Below are 21,760 nucleotides of genomic sequence, written 5' to 3' on the forward strand. Positions count from 1 at the left end.
ATTTCTGCTCATGGGTGAAGCGATGATAGTTTTATTGCTTGCTCTTCTTAGGACCAATAATTTTAATTTATTTTTTATCTGGCATGAAAATATGTATGTTGTTGTGAGCATCATAATCAGTGGAAGTGGAAGTGCAAAGGAAGTAATGTACATAATAGCCATCTCTATAAGAGAGAGAAGAAGGGACGTGGGTGGTGCTGTGGGTTAAACCACAGAGCCTAGGACTTGCCGATCAGAAGGTCGGCGGTTCAAATCCCCACGATGGGGTGAGCTCCCGTTGCTCGGTCCCTGCTCCTGCCCACCTAGCAGTTCGAAAGCACATCAAAGTGCAAGTAGATAAATATGTACCACTCTGGCGGGAAGGTAAATGGCGTTTCCATGCGCTGCTCTGGTTCACCAGAAGGGCTTAGTCATGCTGGCCACATGACCCGGAAGCTGTACGCTGGCTCCCTCGGCCAATAAAGTGAGATGAGTGCCGCAACCCCAGAGTCGATCACGACTGGACCTAATGGTCAGGGGTCCCTTTACGTTTATAAGAGAGAGAGAGAGAGAGAGAGAGAGAGAGAGAGAGAGAGAGAGAGAGACCCATGTTGGGTTCCATATAGATGTAGCCATCGCCATGACACCTCGCGCCACAGAGCCCTGGGTTGGTGACTGAGAGATGGCTGCTTGTGGACTTAAGCTCAAACAGGGCAGTTCATAGTTGAATCGGAATGCAAAGGGAGTTCTACTTGACTAGACAAATGCTATAGACACTATACCACACTGCCTCCCCCCCATGCAAGGATAGCCTGGAGGCTGAGGGTTCAAAGCCCTCTGTCCCTCATGCTGAGAACCGGAAGGAAACAAACCAATAAATTGTTATTGTTTATTAATATTTTACTGAATGTTCTATTGAAGAATTCTGGGGTTTTTAAATGAAAGTACGCTTTCAGAACTGAAAACCATTAAAGGCTTTGCTTTGAAAGATGGACATGTGTCCTGCTTTACAAAGGATAGTGCTCTGTTTGAAGGAGTCTGGTTTTGAGATAAAGAAGATCTGGTTTGAAGATAAAGAAGGGAGAGGGGCAAAAGCCCTAAAGCTGCCAATCAACAGGTCACCTGCTCAGTTTTCACCACGGTGGTAAGATGTATTGCATTTGTACTTAAATCATCGCAATTATTTCTAAATTTACATCAATGCAGCTCAATTAGAATTTGCAAACTTTATTGAAATCTGTGTCCTTGGTTGGTTTTCGGTTTGTTTGTTTTTGGCGATTCGTTTCCTCTCTCATTTTGGTGATGGGTGAGTGGTTGGTCATCCCTATTAAAACTAAAGGGACCCTGACCATTAGGGCCAGTCGTGACCGATTCTGGGGTTGCGGAGCTCATCTCGCTTTATTGGCCGAGGGAGCCGGCATACAGCTTCCAGGTCATGTGGCCAGCATTACTAAGCCGCTTCTGGCGAACCAGAGCAGCGCCGGAGCGGTACGTATTTATCTACTTGCACTCTGACGTGCTTTCGAACTGCTAGGTTGGCAGAAGCAGGGACCGAGCAACGGGAGCTCACCCTGTCATAGGGATTGGAACCGCAACCTTCTGATCGGGAAGTCCTAGGCTCTGTGGTTTAACCTACAGCGCCACCCACATCCCTTGGTCATCCCTATTACTCTGTTGTTATTGTTGCTGCTGCCTATCAGAGGTGAAAGACACTTTGTGTGTGCTCAGAGGAACTGTGATCTTGGGTTCATTTCTGCAGACACCAGTTCCCTTCAGAAATAAAAGGCACTCTTTAGAGAACCTAAAGGTACTCAGATTAAGGAGCAAATTTTTATTTTATTTTTTTAAAAGAAGTTCACACCCCTGCTTGTTCAGCCAACAAGGACAGAGTCCTGTGCACTTTTAACAGAATGATGAGCATGTTTTCCAAAAAGCAGCTGCCAACCAACATCCTGTGAATCTCCCACTTACCCGTCAAAAATTCTCCTCTGGCATTGGAATGCAGAGAAAAATGTTTATTGTTCTTTTTCCGATCAGAACTCTCTTGTCCCAGAATTCTCCCACGTGATTCCAAACCATCAGCAAACTTTTGGGGGGGGGATTGCTCTTTGGAAAATCAGTCAGGGTTAGGGCTTTTTTTCCAAGCGGAACTTACCAGAACTCACTTCTGTGATAGGAATTTTGAGGTCTTAGATATATGGTAATGTTCATAACTGCACATACATAGATCAGCACAGGAAGACCGACCTGAAGCCATTTTGATTCCTAAACTGAGCAAATGTTTTCTCTGCAAGGTCAACGTGGAAAAGCCTGCCCATTGTCTTTTCCTTCACAAATCCTGTCTTAAGGGTATGTCTGTGTTTGAATAGGGTGTGAGCCTGTGACATGACCCAGGAACTAAGTATTTATCATTACAAAAGACTGGCCAGGCTCCCCAGGCAATCCAATCAAGTAACCTGCCAGACAGGAGATAAATAAGGACAGGAGAAAAACAACATTCAAATTTCTGTTTAGACCGCTTTTTTGTGATGTAGGTATGATGTATCTGAGGGGTGGTCTTAGGTTACACCCTTCTGTGATGTATGTATGATGTTTCTGGGGGTGGTCTTGATCTACAGGGTGGAAATTTCAAAAGTCTTTATAAGGCCTTGCGTGCCATTTCTCTGGGTTCCTCCTCTCTCCTGCAGGTGAGGGGAGCACCCTGTTGCAACAGATCAATAAAGATCAAGCTTACTAGCTGCTTTGCTTCTCAATATTCTCTGGTCGGCCTCTGGTATTCTCTCCTACCAATAGGGAACCTATGCAAGGACTCTATATGGGCTCTTGGATACCCCATAAGGGAAAAGGGCAATTTTTGTTTACAACAGTTCCAACCCCTCTCATTTGGGCGTCATTGCCCTTCTAAGAGAACGAGGCAAATGTTCATGGTGAGTTCCTCATATTCTAGTAAAATAGCACTGGTCCGGGTGGTACATTCTCAATCCTCCACTCCCTTAAAAAAACGTGTTTTAAACTGCTTCCATTGAAATGAACAGATATATCCTAGTCTGACCAGCATTTCCCAAACTTCTGACCACTGAAGCACACTTTGTTTCCAAACTAAAAAGTAGGAGGCATGCATTAGTCTTTAAAAAGTTTTCATTTAGCATGTTTGCTAGTAAGGCTGCATATATATATATATATATATATATATATATATATATATATATATCAGTTCAGCTGTGAGCCCAATGTGAAAGTATACCCATCACATATCTGATAAGCGTAAAGCCGTCTTCTGAGGATTGGACTCGGTTGAGCCTGTTGTTCTAGTTTAGAACAGAAAACAAATTTCCACAGCACAGACCTGCTATCAATCATGAAGCAAATCTATCAGAGCCGGTGTGGATTGCGGGTAGCTGTTTTATATCAGTCCTGAAACCGCCTCCCCTTCCTATCAGAGTAGATTTCAAGGTTTGAACAAACTGTGGGAAATAAGCTCTTAAAAACGCTGAACAAACCAAAGCAGGTAATCTACCCGGAACCTAGTACAGATAAGCACTTTCAATCTCATGTGCTATTGAGGAACAAAAAAGTTTTATGTTTTGGACGATGGGGGAGATAACTTCTCTGGCAGCATCCCGTGAATGGCTGAGTCAGACAAGTGATAACAGCAGGAACCTTTACTGAACTAACAGAACTGGACCACAGGGGCAAAGTAACTGCTTATATACATTTCACAAGGCCTGGGCCACTCTCAACGTGATTGGCTGCCTAAACTCCCAAGCTGCAAATCATGACTCAGAGTTTAAAGGCCAATGGCAGAGAGCCAGATCCTGAAATGTTCTGTGATTGGATATCACGTATCAAATCAGATCACAGGGGCTCAGAATCCTTAGTCCAGTCTCAAGCTCAGGCAAACACAGACTACTGAATAAAAAAAGGCTCTCGTTCACTAATCCAACCCATGGCATTTCGTGGCCACAGAGCACGCTCAGTCCTCACTGTTCAGGGTTCACTTGCAAAAATGCACTTTATATATATATATATATATATACAGTAAAAAGCAGACTAATTGTTCTGAGAATTCTTTTTGCTTGAGTCCAATCCCATCAGGGGATCTGTCAATGTCAAGTTTTTGTAGAGGGAAGTTTTTAATGTTGGATGTTTTACTGCGTTGGGTGTTTTAATTTGTTGGAAGCTGCCGAGAGTGGTTGGGACAGCCCAGTCAGATGGGTGGCCTAGAAATTGTTGTTGTTGTTCTTCTCAGTTATTAAGTTCAATTTCAAGCATCGGTTTGCATTTTTCTTAATATAACAAATGTGGTGAAGGGAACCGAAGATTGAAGAAATAAGAAAAAGCAGAGAGACTGAAACTGTCCATCGCTGCAGAGGGGTGAGCCCCTTTGAACAAAAGTGGGCTTACTTCTCGGTAAACATGCACAGACATGCACTGAGGAATGGTTGTGTACCAGAAGAAAACAAACAAATGTGACTTTTTAAAAAGCTTTGTTTCTCTCAGGAGTTTCCAGAAAAGGCACTCTTGATAAATCAGTGCGACGAAAGATCTAGGCAGCATAGGACTACATGTGACATGCAAATCAATATATGCACTACAAACATGTTCATATTTACTCAGAAGTAAATCTTAAAAAGCAGAGACATCACCTTGCCAACAAAGGTCCGTATAGTTAAAGCTATGGTTTTCCCAGTAGTGATGTATGGAAGTGAGAGCTGGACCATAAAGAAGGCTGATAGCCGAAGAATTGATGCTTTTGAATTATAGTGCTGGAGGAGACTCTTGAGAGTCCCATGGACTGCAAGAAGATCAAACCTATCCATTCTTAAGGAAATCAGCCCTGAGTGCTCACTGGGAGGACAGATCGTGAAGCTGAGGCTCCAATACTTTGGCCACCTCATGAGAAGAGAAGACACCCTGGAAAAGACCCTGATGTTGGGAAAGATGGAGGGCACAAGGAGAAGGGGACGACAGAGGACGAGATGGTTGGATAGTGTTGTCGAAGCCACCAGCATGAGTTTGACCAAACTGTGGGAGGCAGTGGAAGACAGGAGTGCATGGCGTGCTCTGGTCCATGGGGTCACGAAGAGTCGGACACGACTAAACGACTAAACAACAACAAATCCAGTTGAATTCAGTGGGGCTTACTCCTTACGACAGGCTTCCTGAAACTCAGCCCTCCAGACGTTTTGAGACTACAATACCCATTATCCCTGACCATTGGTCCTGCTAGCTAGGGATCATGGGAGTTGTAGGCCAAAAACATCTGGCGGGCCAAGTCTGAGGAAGCCTGCCTTAGAACGTATGTTTAAGACTGGCCCTGTTTACATCGATCGAGTTCCAGCAATCAGTCTTGTTTTATATCCCTCTGATGGGTGGTTGTGTGCATAATATATGTCCAAGCATAAGTAGGCACATAAATGCACACCCTCTGCCTGGGAAGCCTTGTAGACCAAAGCATAGAAGCTATATATGAGGTACTTGTGACCTTCATTCCAACAGAGCATGGGAAGATTTGTTTTAAGGGCGGTGCTTTCCAAAGTCTGTAAAAGAAGTAATGGTTGGCGATTAAAAGCATATCAAAGCCACATCAACATCTCAAGGCTGCTGAACACCCAGAGTGACTCATCATTTGCTCAATGCAGTCATTCTTTCAACTTCCCCTCTCCGGTTTGTTCATGAATTTTACTATTGCTCTCAGTCAACAATCACATAAGGGAAGCAGTGGTTAATGGCAGGACACTGTGAGGGTGTGAGAAAGCCTCATCCTACCTTCCACAATTCTCATTTATAGGGCAGAGATGGGGAACTCATGTCTCTGAATCAGTTGTTGGGCTCCAACTCCCATCAGCCCCACCCAGAATTAGGAATGCTGGGAATTGTAATCTGGAGGGCCACAGGTTTCCTATCTTTGCCATACGTAAACTACTCTGTGAATTCTGCCTTTACTAGCCATAAAAAGGTAAAGGGACCCCTGACCATTAGGTCCATTCATGGCCGACTCTGGGGTTGCGGCGCTCATCTCGCTGTATTGGCCGAGGGAGCCGGCGTACATGTGGCCAGCATGACTAAGCCACTTCTCACGAACCAGAGCAGCACACGAAAACGCCATTTACCTTTCCGCCGGAGTGGTACCTATTTATCTACTTGCACTTTGACGTGCTTTCGAACTGCTAGGTTGGCAGGAGCAGGGACCGAGCAACGGGAGCTCACCCTGTTGCGGGGATTCGAACCGCCGACCTTCTGAATGGCAAGTCCTAGATTCTGTGGTTTAACCCACAGCGCCACCCGCGTCTCTTTTACTAGCCATATCGCTGGATAACTTATGCTAATATGTTTGTTTCCATATGAACAGACCCAGACCCTCTGCTTGTCACCGGAGGCCCATCCCTATGTACCCACTCCCCAAGAGGTTTGAAGGGTGACAACATGAGAACAGGCCTTTTCTGTGGTGGCTCCCCATCTGTGGAATGCTCTCTCCAGAGAGGTTCACCTGGCACCATCATCACAGGTCTTTAGTCACCAAGCAAAAATGTTCCTCTTTTCCCAGGCCTTCAACCATTAAGTAATCTAAATAATGTTAAAGTTGTGGGGCGGGGGACCATTATTATGACTATTTTTATTAGTATGCTGTCTAATATTATGCCTTGTTTTATGTGTTTTATAATTAACCTCCGCAAAATGTTTGAAAATGTTGTACGCTGCCCTATGATATTTTGATAACGGGTGGTATATAAATCAAATAAATAATAACAATAAAAATCATTCCCATTTTTATTATATTCCTTTCCCTAAACTGAGGGTATGTAATGATAGTGTCAAGGGCAGGAGGTGCAACAAAATACAATGCCCAGCAGAGGTGCATATCTTTTTCAAATATTTGCTGGACGGTTGGGGACAAACCAAAAGCTTAGAAAAAACAAACATAGAGGAAAGATGGTTCCCCAAAAAAAATTTTGGGGAGGGAATTGCCGTTTCCTTGGAGAAGACTTTCCCACTTTTTATTTTATTTTAAAACTTAAAGTCCCCTACTGCTCAGGAGCTGCACTTCCTGGAATATTTTAGCTTAAGGATGACTGAACAGATCTCTCTCCCCACCACTCACCCCACAGCTGCTTTGAGACTCCTTTGGGTAGCGATAAAGCGGGATATCAAATCCAAACTCTCTTACATGTAAGTACATATGTACTATCAATTGGATGGATGTAGAATCAGAGAAGGGAAGCTGGCATTCTGTCAGCCTAATAAATATATTTGGATGCAACTCTCCCGCAGCTGGAGCCTGTGATAAGAAAATGCTTAACAATACATGTCAGTTGCTTTGTCAATGTGTCTGCCCAAAATCAGCTCTACGCAAGGCTGCACCAAAAGGTTTACTTTAGCTCTGTGCCAGTGTGTGTTGCAAATCCAGAATAAATTTTGGAGTAACTTACTTTGACTCAAAAACCAATCTAAGAAGCTAGAAGAGGCCCAAGGTGAGTGTGAAGTCTGGGTCAATATCTTTTTATGCAATATGTATGCTGGCTCCCTCGGTCAATAAAGCGAGATGAGCGCCGCAATCCCAGAGTCGGCCACAACTGGACCTAATGGTCAGGGGTCCCTTTACCTTTTTAAGCATCGGTTGTGAAGGGTGTTCTGAACTCACTCTCCATCCCCGGAGGCCAGTGCAAAAAGGTGTGCCTTGGCTTGACACTGAGATGTATACAATGAAGAAGCTAGGGAGAGTGAACCTGGGGGCCACTGTAGAAAAGGCCCTGTCATTCACTGCCAACACACTAGCTTCACAGAGGAACACAACTGCCAGCTAAGCAAAAAAAAAAAAAAAGCATATTGCTGGGGTAAATGTGAGCATAAAAATGTGTATAGTCGTGAAAACCACGAACAAAGCATTATTCTACTGGAAATATTACTGCAAAAAAATATTATTAGGGGAAACATGTATATTAAGACAAATTGTCGTAAAAATGTTGATGCATTTTCATGGGATATATATATGGGTGGGGGGGACTGAATTTAATAGTGGAAAAACTGAGATAAACTGAAATTCTGATATTTGCCCTACCAATTTAGTAGATGGACTGGGTCTTTATAATTCATAGCTTTTTTTTTTTTACATACTGATCATAGCTATAACTCTAAAAAGTGCTCCCCCTCCTTTGTCAACAAATCATCCTTCACTGAGAAAGGAAATTAGATGACAAGGACACTGAATGTTCCAGCAGGGACACGACCGGATAGCTGCATGAGAGTAGCAGCAGTACCATGATAAACCTCAGTGACCCAGTGGAATGGACATATTTTCTGTGGAGTGAACATTTAAAAACAACAACAACTAGCATCTTTTGCCAAGAAAGGCATTTGATTTATACTTTTTTAACAACTCTGATAGAGATAATTTAAAAAAAAAAAATACTGACAGAAAGCATTTATTAAGGGGTCTTTTTTATAGAAACAAAAATACATTTCTCTTTTAGAGCTACAATAAAATTAAAGCTTTTCCCATGAGGACTTGGAGTTGTGGGCAATTAATTCCTACTCAGAGTAGGCCCACTGAAATTATTGAACCTGGATCACATCCCAGTGTTAACAAGCAGCAGCTCTAAGCACTGTCTGTCTAACGTACGATGGAGTTTTGCTCCTCTCCATTTGCAAGTAAAACTTTGACAAAGAGCCCAACCAATGGCTGCTTTGAAGTCCAGGTTCTGTTTGAAGAAATCAGAGCATAGATACATCTACTTGAAGGATTGCTACTACCCCCAGCTCTCCTAACAAAAAACTAGATCTTTTCACAGGTTCACCACAGGTAGGCTATTCTAATGTGCTGGTGCAGTTTCCGCCAGTGTGGAAGTGTAGTGATGATTTCAGATAGTGAAGTTCTATTTAAGGTAAGAATCCTGCTAGGAAGAAAGAGGGCAGCCCCACAGCATACCTGGCTGCTAATATGATTCTGTGGTTTTATCGTTTGGATGATTTAATTGTATTGGTTTTTAAATTATATGCCACCCATCGTGTCCCGTTACTGAGGGCCAGCTGATCAACAGCCAAAGAAAGTAAATAATACGTGAATATTATCACATAAGCAGAAACTATGTATATGATCTGTTTAAGCTTTTTTTGTGTGCTTATCCTGCTTTTGATCTCTGCCCTTCTTCCTGGTGGCAAAGCTTCCTAAGTAGAACCAAGGAGCCTTTTAACAGCGTGACTCTCTCAAATATCCCAGTGTGACTCTCAAATCTGTCAGAGCAATGTTATAAGACTTGGGAATGTGTGTCACATGCTAATCAGTCCCAGAAAGAAAGAAAAAACCCCTCTCACTCACTGCAACCAATTATTGTCGGGAGTGATTTCAAGGGCTATTAAAAAAAAGAAAAACTGACATGAAAACCCAGCCAAGAAAGAAGAGACTTTGAAAATAAACATCACATTCCCGTGATGAAGCCAGAGCGGAAAGGAGGTTCTTATAGCAGCCGCAGACAAGAGGAATTTCTCATTCACGTGGTAAAGCACTGAAGCATTGCTTGTTAAAGGACACGGGACTTGTCATCCCAGACTGTGTGGGGGACTTTCGTTCAACAACGGTGAGAAACAGTATTAGACATCTGGTCGGGTTAATATTCTACCATTTTAGTCTGACCCATGCCCAGATTTTGCAGTAAGATTGTCATTGCACAGCTAACGCATCCCAGAGATTCTGCTGGGAAAGCGAGCATGTTTGCACGAGAGCAATGCTTTTATGTAATGCTTTTGAGGGATTGTTCCTTTGAAATATGTCTTCACTGTCTTGGTGTTAGAACTCAGCACCATCAGGTAGCTGCCAATGGCCCATTCTCACAACCGGACGCCTTCATCTAGAGCCAGTGTGGTGTAGTGGTTAAGAGCGGTAGTCTCGTAATCTGGTGAACTGGGTTCGCGCCTCCGCTCCTCCACATGCAGCTCCTGGGTGACCTTGGGCCAGTCACACTTCTCTGAAGTCTCTCAGCCCCACTCACCTCACAGGGTGTTTGTTGTGGGGGAGGAAGGGAAAGGAGAATGTTAGCCGCTTTGAGACTCCTTAGGGTAGTGATAAAGCGGGATATCAAATCCAAACTCTTCTTCTTCTTCTTCTTCATCTGCCCCAACTGCAACAAAACATGTCCCTCCCCAACTGCAACAAAACATACAGCAAGTTTGACTTCACCCCCGAAGGTGGAGTCTTCCATTATCTCCCAAGACAGATGGGTGCCAACCAACGAGAAATTAGCACTAAAATGCTGGCTAATTTTCATGAGAACCTTTTGGGGTGGGGGAAGAACCAGCTGAGGTGGAACTGATTGGGAGAATAAGAAACCAAAACGGAGAGATTCAGTCACCCATCCCTAGGCACAGGTGGCTGGGGAGAAAGTCTGGTCAGATTTCCTCTGGCTTACGTCTTGCCACTTGCTCAGTGTGGGAGACATGATCCGACCTACAGTGTAAATGAGAACCTGGCAATGCTCTCATGGAGAACGAAAGCACAGCTGCTGGGGCATACATCAGAAGACTGTCCAAGCGTCCTTGCTGGCAAAACAAAACATAAAGGCAGTGATGTCTGCACCCAGTACAGAGATAAAGACAGCAGTGACCTCATTCCCTTAACTCAGCATTGGACCGATGAGTCTGTAGCATCCTGGCACGTCCTCTGTGGCTCAAAGCATGTGTCAGAACAGAACAAGGAGAGAGCACGGCTCCGGCCGGCCTTCGGCTTTTCATTGGTTCAAAGTATAGCAAACAATGTCCCAGATTTCGTAATAGAATATTAAGAGATAATTGGTGACAGGATAGAAAGTAGTAAGAGAGAAATATCGGCATGTCGAGAGACACACGGGGTCCTCTGTGTGCACTTAATGCAGTTCTTGTCATTTCATCTCACAAGAGAATAAACCTTTTAATAATAATGATGATGATTTTTTATTTGTATCCCACCCTCCCCAGCTGAAGCTGGGCTCAGAGCGGCTAATGCCATAAAAAAATCCATTTTTAGAGATAAGGGAAGAGAACAATACCAACCACCATGTCCTTGAAAAGAGACTACAATTCAAGACTGAAAAGGGCAGGGTTCCTTAGCTTGGGCAAGGAGACAATTAAGGTGAGGGCGTGATTGAAGCACGGAACGCTTTGCGTGGATTTTCAGAACGGAAGGCGATTCGTTGGAAATCCTTCCATGACCCACAAGTCTTTTTCTTGAAGGTGCCTCTCAAGAAAGGTGAAAATGTTTTTGTTCCCAGAAGCTGTCTTTGTGGTATTAGCTGTATAAACACCAACTGGGCAAGGAGAAGGTAAAGGGACCCCTGACCATTAGGTCCAGTCGTGGACGACTCTGGGGTTGCGGCGCTCATCTCGCTTTCCTGGCCGAGGGAGCCGGCGTACAGCTTCCGGGTCATGTGGCCAGCATGACTAAGCTGCTTCTGGCGAACCAGAGCAGCGCACGGAAATGCCGTTTACCTTCCCGCCGGAGCGGTACCTATTTATCTACTTGCACTTTGACATGCTTTTGAACTGCTAGGTTGGCAGGAGCAGGGACCGAGCAACAGGAGCTCACCCCGTTGTGGGGATTCGAACCGCCAACCTTCTGATCGGCAAGCCCTAGGCTCTGTGGTTTAACCCACAGTGCCACCCGTGTCCCGGGCAAGGAGAAAGGGGGAGGCAAATAAAGCTAGCATTCCATTTCAGTCCAGGCTCTCCGTTAACCTGGTCGCCTTCAGCTATTAACAATTCTAATTAACTCCTTTGGTTAAATGTCTAAGTCATATTTGTGTGTGGGCTGGTTTGCACATGTGTAATGTGTGCAGGGGTCCATTTTGTTCCCAGTTGTCAGAGGGGAACAAGGGGTTCATGCAAACTTACCTTTTGCCCGTGCTTTGTAGGCATAGATCCATGCATTCCCAGTCCATGTCTGAATACTTTGTGTGTTTTTTGCCCTGATGCTTTCCCTGCCAAAATCTTTTTACCACTGAAAACAATTCCACAGAAAACATGAATTGCTGTTTGTTCCAACACAGTGTTAAAGAGCGGGGGGAGGGTGTTCTGGAGAAAGCCACAGGAGCTTAAAAACACAGACCTGTGCCTATAAATGTGACATGAAAGGAAGTCTGGGTGAGCCCTGTGTCCATACCATTGGGTACCTTAAAAATCAGCCTAGCAACACACTTTTTAAAAAATAACATACACAAATCAGTTCATAACAGATTTGTATACATTTCACAAATTACTCTTAAATTCCAGTTTTGCAGTAGTTACCCCTAATCCTGAAAAATAATCCAGCGAAAAACTGTGGATTCCATCATCTGTGGAAACCTCTGAATTTAACTGAATCTGTTTATCTTTAAACAGCTTTTCAGTAATTGTTGAACAGAGACAAATGCCCCAACATTTGTGTTACAAAACATAATAACTCAAAACAGGTTCAACTTGAAGTAGCTCCTGGAACAAACTGCCAAGGACCGTTGTGGCCAGGGTGGCATCCTTAAGGATTTCTTAAGCTGAAGTCTGAGACTCTTCTGTGCAAAGGTTTGAGACACTCCCATTGTCATCAGAGGTATTCTGATGAAGCTTGAAAACCCTTCTTAAAACCACAAGGTCATATGACTTCTTCAAAAACCCCCACAAAACTCTTAAGGATACACACACAGGACAAGATCATATTCAAACCCTAAAATTGAAAAGCTCAAATCACATTATTAGTGGTGATGAGGAGAAATGCCATCTTTCTCAGCTCAGGCATATAACCAGGCCTGTAATCCTATAGGATACACACTTCCCTAGGAGTAAGTTCAGTGGAGCTCAGTGACGCTTTCTTCAGAGAAGACATGTATCACTGGAAGGCAAAACAGCCATCTCCCCCACCCCACCCCTTCTCCAAACTTCTGGCTGATATCCCAACTTTTTATTTCTAGCTTGTCCCAGTGCTCTGTCCTAACAGTAACAAAGAGAAACAAAACAGAGCGTATAAAATATATGCAAGCTATTTAACACAGAGGTAAAAAGAATGCCATATTTATTCTTAACTGCCAGCTTAAACGACAGGCCCCTCTAGACGGTTTGGCTTTTTCCTCAGGTGGACACTGCAACATGTCACTGACACAATAATAGTGCGTGAGTGGTGGATTTATACTGGAAAACCCTTATTAGTTATTAGTTGTTCTATTAGTTGTTCACTTATTAGTTGTTCTGTGACGCTTCCTCAGTGTTGCCACATTAGTGTTGCCTGGAGGGGCACTTCTGAAACAGTGCGACAAAAGCAGGACAACCCACAGCATGTTTGTGGCAGAGATATTTGGGTTTGGGCATGACCCATGACTCCAACCAGGCCCCAACCCGCATCCCCACTAAGCCTTATGTCATTGCTCACCTCCTTCTCCAACAATTTTTGGGTATTTCCCACATCAAAAGGATGCCCGCCTGACTTTTCTCTGACTTGTCATGTGCTACAGTTAAGGGTGTCCTCCAGAAAGCTTCCTTCTGAATCAAACAAACCACTAGACTGCAACGTAAGAGAAAATGGCTGGATGGACAACAGCCAGGAACTTAACTGGAACAGAGTTTGTTGAGATTTCTTTTCATGCTGTAGAAGAAGGGTTTGTATCTGCAGCATTAATAGAGTGAAAACCACAATAGAGTGTCTACACAGTCCTCAGCTGCCATGTGACAACCCACTGCAGATGTTACAAGGATTTTGAGCACATTAACTTCTGGATCCGTGCTAGAGACAAGCAGGAGAAACTGAGGGCAGTTAAGACTGCCATGGCACTGTTTCATTATGCCACAAGCTTGATAGATGGACGTAGCTATTTCCATGTGGCTGGCCTTGATTCTGAGAAATGATTCCCACTCAGACACAGGGAGGTAGCACAACTGCAAGGGACAAGTGGGAAGAGACAGGAAGCAGCAGCAGCCTAGCATACAACTAGGTCCTTACATAGGGCTTTCTGGCTGAAGAACTGCAGACAAATGTATTTGCGTTCTCCAGAACCAGCAGCACATCGTTCTGGAGATGTCCTCACTCTGGCCCTGGCATCCAGCTCTGCCTTGTGCACGGGTGAAGTGGGCACTGTTGGTATTCTGGCATCAACAGTCCTGAGCCCTTCATAAGGAACTTTTCCCAGTGCAAGTAGGGTGGCAATCGGATGCTTGGCAGAGCATCTCTAATATGCCAGCTTAGGCACAACGCTGTACTACAACCTGCAGCATTCAAAGTGGTGGTGGGGGTTGGCGGTGGTGGAGGAGAAAGGACATAGGAGAGATGGGGCATCTGAAAGCTCAGTCCCTCTCACTTGCATAGAAATGAATGCTGCTCCAAGTTTCAGCACCACGAAGGTCTGCTTGCAAACGTATGCTTGAAATTTGGAGCAGGGCAATGGCAGGTAGATAAAGGGTTAAACCTGGAGTGTGGAACCCATGGCTCTACAAATGTTTATTAATTGAAAAATATTTGTAATCAGTTGTGTTATTAAAAAAATATCAACGTGGTTGGATTCCAGCAATACTTGAAGGGTCATAGGATTTCCACCCCTGGGTTAAGCGATCCCTCTCTTGCCGATTCTTCCTTCTTAATTTCTCCCGCCCAAAGTGGCATTTCAAATTATTATTTTCTTAATTTATTTTAAGAACACATTATTTGTTTGTTTGTTTGTGACCTTTCATATAAATTTCAACTAAAAATAGGTTTTAAAACACAAAAGACAACAATTAACGATGCTTTACTTGTACTTTTCTAAAACAGTATGACGAAAACTGTAAGGCTACAGTTCTATATACTTGGGTGTAATATATAGCTTCACCTCAAGAAATACTGAAACCAAAGCAAGTTTTAAAGCGAAAAAAGACAACAAGGTGAAAAATAAAAGCTTTTCTTCTTTTAATTCCCAAGGGAACAGCGTGGCTTTGGAAACATTTTGCCTTGAAGAGGCTTCCAGTGACAGCAGTGTGATCAAAAGCATGTAGCAGTATCTAAAGTACAGAAGAATGTTTTATTATCAAAAAAAAGCCTCAGACTTAGATGGCTCAGTGCTTTGTGACTGCAGCCTGATGCAACAGACCAGTTCAGCTGAAACGTGAGATAGTATTTCCTTATTCATATATACTTTTTACTGGGGCATGTAAAAGCAATGCTTTCCTTTCTTTTTGGATTGAGAATTTACCTCCCCACCCCCAAAAATGGCCTCAAACAGAGGCTGAGGGTAAGTTACCACACTTGCTAAGGATTTCAAGTGAAGATGTGGGTATACAGAAGAACTTTTCCCCCAACACAGTTCAGAAATGAAAAGCAAATGAAGGAAATGAGGAATCAAAACAGAAAATATCCCTTGGCTTCCTAATGTGGAAACAGTAGCTGACATTCTGTGGGTGGATTTGATTGTTCCAAGCACCCAAGACAGGGACTGCCATTTTAAAAACACGATTCTCTCTTTACAGGTTATTGGTGGATTCACACATTAGAGAAGAGAGACTGTCTGAAGCATGGGAGAAGAAGACGATGCAATGTTCTTCCTGGCAATATCGACAGTGATTGATAAATGTCCAGTATCGCTGGAAAATGCTTTTCTGGGCAGTGAAGATGGAGATATGTGCTGTGTCGTGCTGCATTGTACAGATAAGAAACCATGAAAAGGAGTTGACGGGGGGAGGAAAAACAACAACAGTTAAAGTTTAAATACTCTGTGCACTGAGCTACAAAATCTGCATAGAGAAGAATCTGATTCACAGTTGGCCACATCCCAGAATATACAGTATCTGGAATTTATCCAGCACATAATTACCCAACCCTGCAATTGGCCAGGGTTTGTTTAGCCAAGACTCCATGATAAAAAGGTACACATTGTCCTGCAAAACTGGGTATAAATTATATTGCTGAATAGTGCCCTTGAGCAGAAGGCAAAGTTGCAAAGCTTTCCAATTTCCCCCTCCCCACAACTGGCTCCCTAGCAGTCCCCCCACGTTCAACATATCAAGTCAATTTCCTGCGTTTCTAATAAAGGCACAATCCTATCTTAATCTGCTATCATCTTTATTGTTAAATGCCTTCTGCAGTAAAATAAATAAATAAATACCCACTCCAGATAGTTATCATTCTAAACAAAAGCTCAGTTGGGAGTTTTAAAATTACATTAGATTTATCATACACTCCAGAGTCAGGAGGGAACAGGTATCAGTGCTTTCCTGGTCAACTACCAATTACGAGCACAAAGGCACTATTGGGGGGAAACTTTGCTTTGGGATTTGAATCATGAGAATCTAATTAACTCCCCACCCCCAAAGCAAAACCCTCCTTGTTCGCTATTCCCTCTCTCTCCAAATATCTCTCGTGCAATTCTGAATGCCAAACATGCAGATTAAATTGACTAGATCTTCCCAGTTCCTAAGCAAAAATAAGCAGCCATTTGCCTCTCGGGTGAGACATGAAACAGGAGAACAGAAATAAAGTGTCTACAAACACACCTCTTGGTTGAAAACGTATTTAAAATTACTAAACAGGCAGAGCTAAGTGGCAAAGGGGATCTTATACAGTGGTACCTCGGGTTAAGTACTTAATTCGTTCCGGAGGTCCGTACTTAACCTGAAACTGTTCTTAACCTGAAGCACCACTTTAGCTAATGGGGCCTCCTGCTGCTGCCGCGCCGCCAGAGCACAATTTCTGTTCTCATCCTGAAGCAAAGTTCTTAACCTGAAGCACTATTTCTGGGTTAGTGGAGTCTGTAACCTGAAGCGTTTGTAACCCGAGGTACCACTGTATATTGAATGGAGTTACCATTACGTTCAGACGTAATGAGAAACTATGGATTATGTAAAAGAGCTTGAGCAAGAATCAGGATTGCACACTTCCTCCTTACCCTGCCTCCTTTTGAGCGGCCATGAGGATGGTATCTGAAGCATCCACTTATTTTTGGGCTTATCCACACTAACTTTTCCCAGGCACAGTCCACACTTTGAAGTTCTGTGTCTGAGCATCCTTTTTTTGATCTGGAGTTTTCCCAAACTGATGGTTGCTCTGATTGAGCACTAAAGAATGGGTTTTCATGGAGAAAGCGCCACAGCAAAAAATAATAATACAATGCTGTTGGGCACATGGACCTGTGCCTGGTAAGAGTGGGGCAAAAGCTAAGTGTGAATAAGCCCTAAAGCAAACCACTGTTCTCCATTATGTCTGAAACCCAGGAACTGTGGTTTGTTTAAACTGTAGATTGTTAAAACAAAACAGGAGCAAATCATGGTTCCGGTTTGTTCTGGCTTGTTCTAAGAAAGCACAATTTAAACTTCCTTTTGTGTGGACAAAATAAAGGGGAAATGATTTATTTAAAAGCAGAAGCTTTTGATATCATCCTTGTGGCCAAACAAGAAGAGAGAAAGAAGGAACGTATGAACCTGAGGATTATTCGCATAACAGGAAATTGTGGTTCCACATTATGTCTGAACTTGTCCATATTTTTTTAGCCTTGAAATACATTTTAAGCATGAAACAATTACTGTTTCTCTCCCTTGATCAAAACAACTGGCTCAATAATAGAGACAGGGGTGGTCTGACAGTTTTGCCCACGTTGTCCTCTAGATGTGGTTGGACTCCAACTCCCATCAGTTCCAGCCAATGGTCAGGGATGGAGGGAGCTGTAAATCCAAAGGACCACAGCTTTGCCACATTTTGGTTGTCACTGAAAGGCTCCGCAGATTTTCCAGTGTGAGATTTTCAACACAGTTCTAAGGTGCATGTTCCATCAGTGCAAGGATTTCTCATTGTGCAGTGGGAGGTTCCTCCCTCTCCTTTTCCCATGCCCTCCTAAATTTGTTCCACCAACCCTCTAGAGCAGATCGGCACATATGGGGAAGTCCTGTTGTGCAAACGGAAGTACTTCTGCTTGCGCAATTGTTTAACTGAATGCCACTCAGTCTTTTTGACCTGATGGTGCTAAGAGTCTTATGAATAGTGTCAGTGACATCACTAGGAACCTCACTGCCTGTCCCAGTTCCCTAGTTCCCAAATTAGTTTTGCAAGATGAAGGTGAAAGGTATCCATTTTGTGTGCATGTGCAGTGCTGCTTTTTTCTTTTAAAGGACACAGATCGTCCAAAACATAATTTTGGGTTGGGGGAGACAACAATGTTGTGGAATGGGAGGCAACTTGCTGGAGGAGCATTCAGCTCCCTCATATGTATGTCTGTAACAAAAGTTTCAAAGTGGGTTCACATTGTAGGCAAAGGTCTCCTGTAACTGCCCTTCAGAATTCTACATCTGTCTCCCTCTTAGCTTCCAAGAAATTTACTGTGTTATCCATTATTTTGTACACAGTTAAGTCTAGCAGACAAGAAGAAAGTTACCAAAGTGAATTCTTAGCACCACATACCATGCCACAGAGAGCAACAGTAACAGGATGGAGCAGAGAGCAGCAACTGACCCCAATAAAATAATAGTCAGACGCTGTGGCGAGGATGATAAATCTGAAAGAAAAGTAAATTAAAATTCAAGTAGGCGCCCACCAAATGACGCAGTTCAGTCTTGTGATTCATTGTCAGAAGGGACTGAAGTTTACATACTGTAACAAAGCTCAAATGCTGGGTTTCCTGCTTTTTTCTCTCCAGACATCAACCAGACAGTAGCCAGCACCCAACTGAAGAAATGACACAAACTACATGGAATTGTCTTTCTCAAAAGCAGTTGTACTTCTTACCCATGGCTTTCTTGTCTCACTCTTCCTTTACAGTAATGTGGTGATCCCCAAACTTCCCCATTTATCCTGGGCCTTATAGGAATCCCCAGGACGCTGAACAAGGCAGATGAATTCAAGCAAAGGTAGATCTTGTTAACTGCATGCAGTGGTGACCAGCTGATTGCTAAGGTCCAGAGACAGTCCCTGGGAGTTCCCACATCACATCCCAGTGTGCAGGGGAATGCCAGCCTGCAATAGCACCCAGCAGAGTGAGTGAGTGGACTTCCTTTCTCTACATTTTGAGAGTTTTGTCACATTCACCCATCTGCTCTAGAACTTCACCTCTTTAGTTCTGAAGTATGATAGCGTGACATATTGTTATAGGTTTAAGAGGGGGAACCCCCAGGAACCCTAGAAATTAATAAATGCTAGGGTTTGGATTAATTGGAATGGAGGTTAAAATACAGAACAGTGCCAGATAGGGAATTCAGTGAATTCCTGGGCTGGCTTATGCAAAACAGCCTGGATGACTGAGTGAAGGTCAAACCTATTAACATGACAAAAGGTGTTGATGGGCCATTGGGGAGTGAGTTGTTACCAAGGTTTGAGGGGACAGGAAAAGGGTTTCTGGGAAGAAAGCGGAAGAAGAGCTAAGATCCATCTTGGACAGGCAGGCTGAAGGTTGCCTGCACTGGGGTTGGCCATGCTGTAAGATCTGGACTCCCTCCATGCAGACTGAAGGTGTAAATAGGTGAATAAACCATATTTATGAAAGCCACGACTGTCTCTGCTGTGTCTTCAATTCTGCAAAGGAGCAGAGACGCTGTGTGGGTGCCTGGGACCCCATGGGCTCTTGCCACCGCTCGGCAGAGGGAGGGGGAAGGCATCTGACTTTTGTAACAATATAAATTCGTTAAACAACGAACGGCCACATGAATTGCTATTTTCATAACAGGAGCAACTGGAAGTTAGTTGTTGGTTCCTCAGTCAACAGAAAACTTACCTTTAATTTGAGCCCAGACTACACAGGATTGCTTTTTCACCTGGGGGAAATAACACAACCTGCATTATTGCTTTCCTAAGGAACAAAGGCTGAAAGCTCACACAGATATAATTATTTATTTTGTCATTTATATATCACCAAATTGCCAGGTCTTCTGGACATTTTTTGGGGGGGAACCCTCACCAAAAAACTGAATACAAACAAAATCAATACATACAATTAAATATCAAAACAAAAAGAACACAGCATAAAACCATCGCAAGAATCAATAAAACCCAGCAAGGGGACTAAAATGCACTGAACCAAATGTATCAAAAAGGCTGGTAGAATAAAAAAGATATTTGCCAAAAACTTCCTAACATAGGCACAAGGTCAAGCCTTTCTGTAATGTGTATGTGAACTGCATTATATTAGATTGCAGAGTGGGGAGAGGGAGCACTAAATATTCCTCCATACAGAAAATTAAAATTCTTGAACACAGAATGCTGGCATGTCAAGGAGAGTGTTCTAGCCTTGCTTCATAACCTATCAGGGAATTTTATTTATTTATTGTATGGAGGAAAATTCTGTCACGTGAACTGCGCCTGCAGTCCAAATTAATACAGTTCAAGAACAAGATGGGAATTAGGGTTTCAGGTTTGCCACCCTTGCATTACTGTGATGTCCATCTCTGGCTGCAACCCAGCACACCATCAATGACTGCTTGCTAGCTACATTGACATCAATGGGCTAGAATACAGCCTACTTCTTTCAGAGGTTTGAGTACGATGTATTGTATCCATTAATGGCATTTATCACTAGGTATAATGCCTAAGGTCCATTAGCTGCAACCTAGGGTTTGGACATACTTTGTGGGGTTTTCTTCTATTCCTTTTCCCTATGCTGAAGCATAAATGACTTTTGAAACACCCTTTGGCTTCAAATGAAGTTTGCCATGCATCATTGGGAATGGGGCTGCTCAGAAACCACATTCAAAATCTCTTTTGGACTTCTGGAACTAGTTACATTGTTCGGTGAATCCAGGGCCATGGCAAGTATCCACTGCGTACTATTATTTCAGCCTAGGTTTTGAGATCTGTGGGGAGGTTGGGTGGGCTGTTCTTGGCAGTGGAGCTCCCATCCTCACAGTGGCCTCACTGTGGCACTTCCATCGCCAGCAACCTGAGATATCTTTATTCATCTGGGTTCATGATGGACCTAGTTAGGCTGCTCTAATCCACAGAAGTTTTATACTGAAGTTATTGTCCTGTTGGGCGATAAAGAAGGCTGATCGCCAAAGAATTGATGCTTTTGAATTATGGTGCTGGAGGAGACTCTTGAGAGTCCCATGGACTGCAAGAAGATCAAACCTATCCATTCTGAAGGAAATCAGCCCTGAGTGCTCACTGGAAGGACAGATCCTGAAGCTGAGGCTCCAATACTTTGGCCACCTCATGAAAAGAGAAGACTCCCTGGAAAAGACCCTGATGATGGGAAAGACTGAGGGCAAGGAGAAGGGGACGACAGAGGACAAGATGGTTGGACAGTGTTCTCAAAGCTACAAACATGAGTCTGACCAAACTGCGGGAGGCAGTGGAAGACAGGAGTGCCTGACATGCTCTGGTCCATGGGGTCACAAAGAGTCGGACAAGACTAAACAACTAAACAACAACAACATGTTTTAGATGCAATCCTTTGTGAGTTTACTCATTTAGTTCAATGGGAAAGGATAGCAGTCACAGAAGGGATTACTAGTGCTTAGCTAATATCTTTTCTTTAAAAGATGCCAGTGGTGAAAAGCAAAAGGGAATTAGGATATATGAAGCTTCTACGAGAAACAAAAATAACAATTGAGCAAGTTTCTTACACTGGCTAATAATGTTTGGAAGGGGAGTGATTGAAGCTTATGACAATGCATAAATGAGCAAAGCAAGTTTCTAATTGCCAAGAGCGCTGGTATTTGCCAACATTTTTGTTCTGCTTAATAGCACTCACTGTTCTGCTGTTTCATTTAGACCAGTGCCAGATTTACGTATAAGCTAAACAAGCTATAGCTTAGGGCTCCACTCTCTTGGCTCCAACCCCCAAAATATATGTCTTCTTAATTGTATTTCACTATTACTATACTTCTTAATTACAGATAGGTAGCC

At 43.4% G+C, this 21,760-nt stretch overlaps 2 protein-coding genes across 2 annotated transcripts in view; both read right to left on the reverse strand.

Annotated features, from left to right (window-relative positions):
* SHOC1 (shortage in chiasmata 1) overlaps positions 1-21,760 on the reverse strand; it is a 250,942-nt gene that overhangs the window by 228,565 nt on the left and 617 nt on the right. The window lies entirely within an intron of this gene.
* SUSD1 (sushi domain containing 1) overlaps positions 14,827-21,760 on the reverse strand; it is a gene marked incomplete at its 5' end in the record, with an annotated part of 44,021 nt that continues 37,087 nt past the window's right edge. Inside the window, 3 exons of the mRNA XM_082204753.1 lie at positions 14,827-15,570; positions 18,326-18,419; positions 19,632-19,671. Coding sequence (XP_082060879.1) covers positions 15,426-15,570; positions 18,326-18,419; positions 19,632-19,671 — 279 coding nt within the window. The 3' untranslated portion in view covers positions 14,827-15,425. The remainder of the gene's footprint in view (positions 15,571-18,325; positions 18,420-19,631; positions 19,672-21,760) is intronic.

This window comes from Podarcis vaucheri, assembly GCF_965113315.1.
Source record: "Podarcis vaucheri genome assembly, chromosome: 17".
In the NCBI taxonomy this organism is placed as follows: domain Eukaryota; kingdom Metazoa; phylum Chordata; class Lepidosauria; order Squamata; family Lacertidae; genus Podarcis; species Podarcis vaucheri.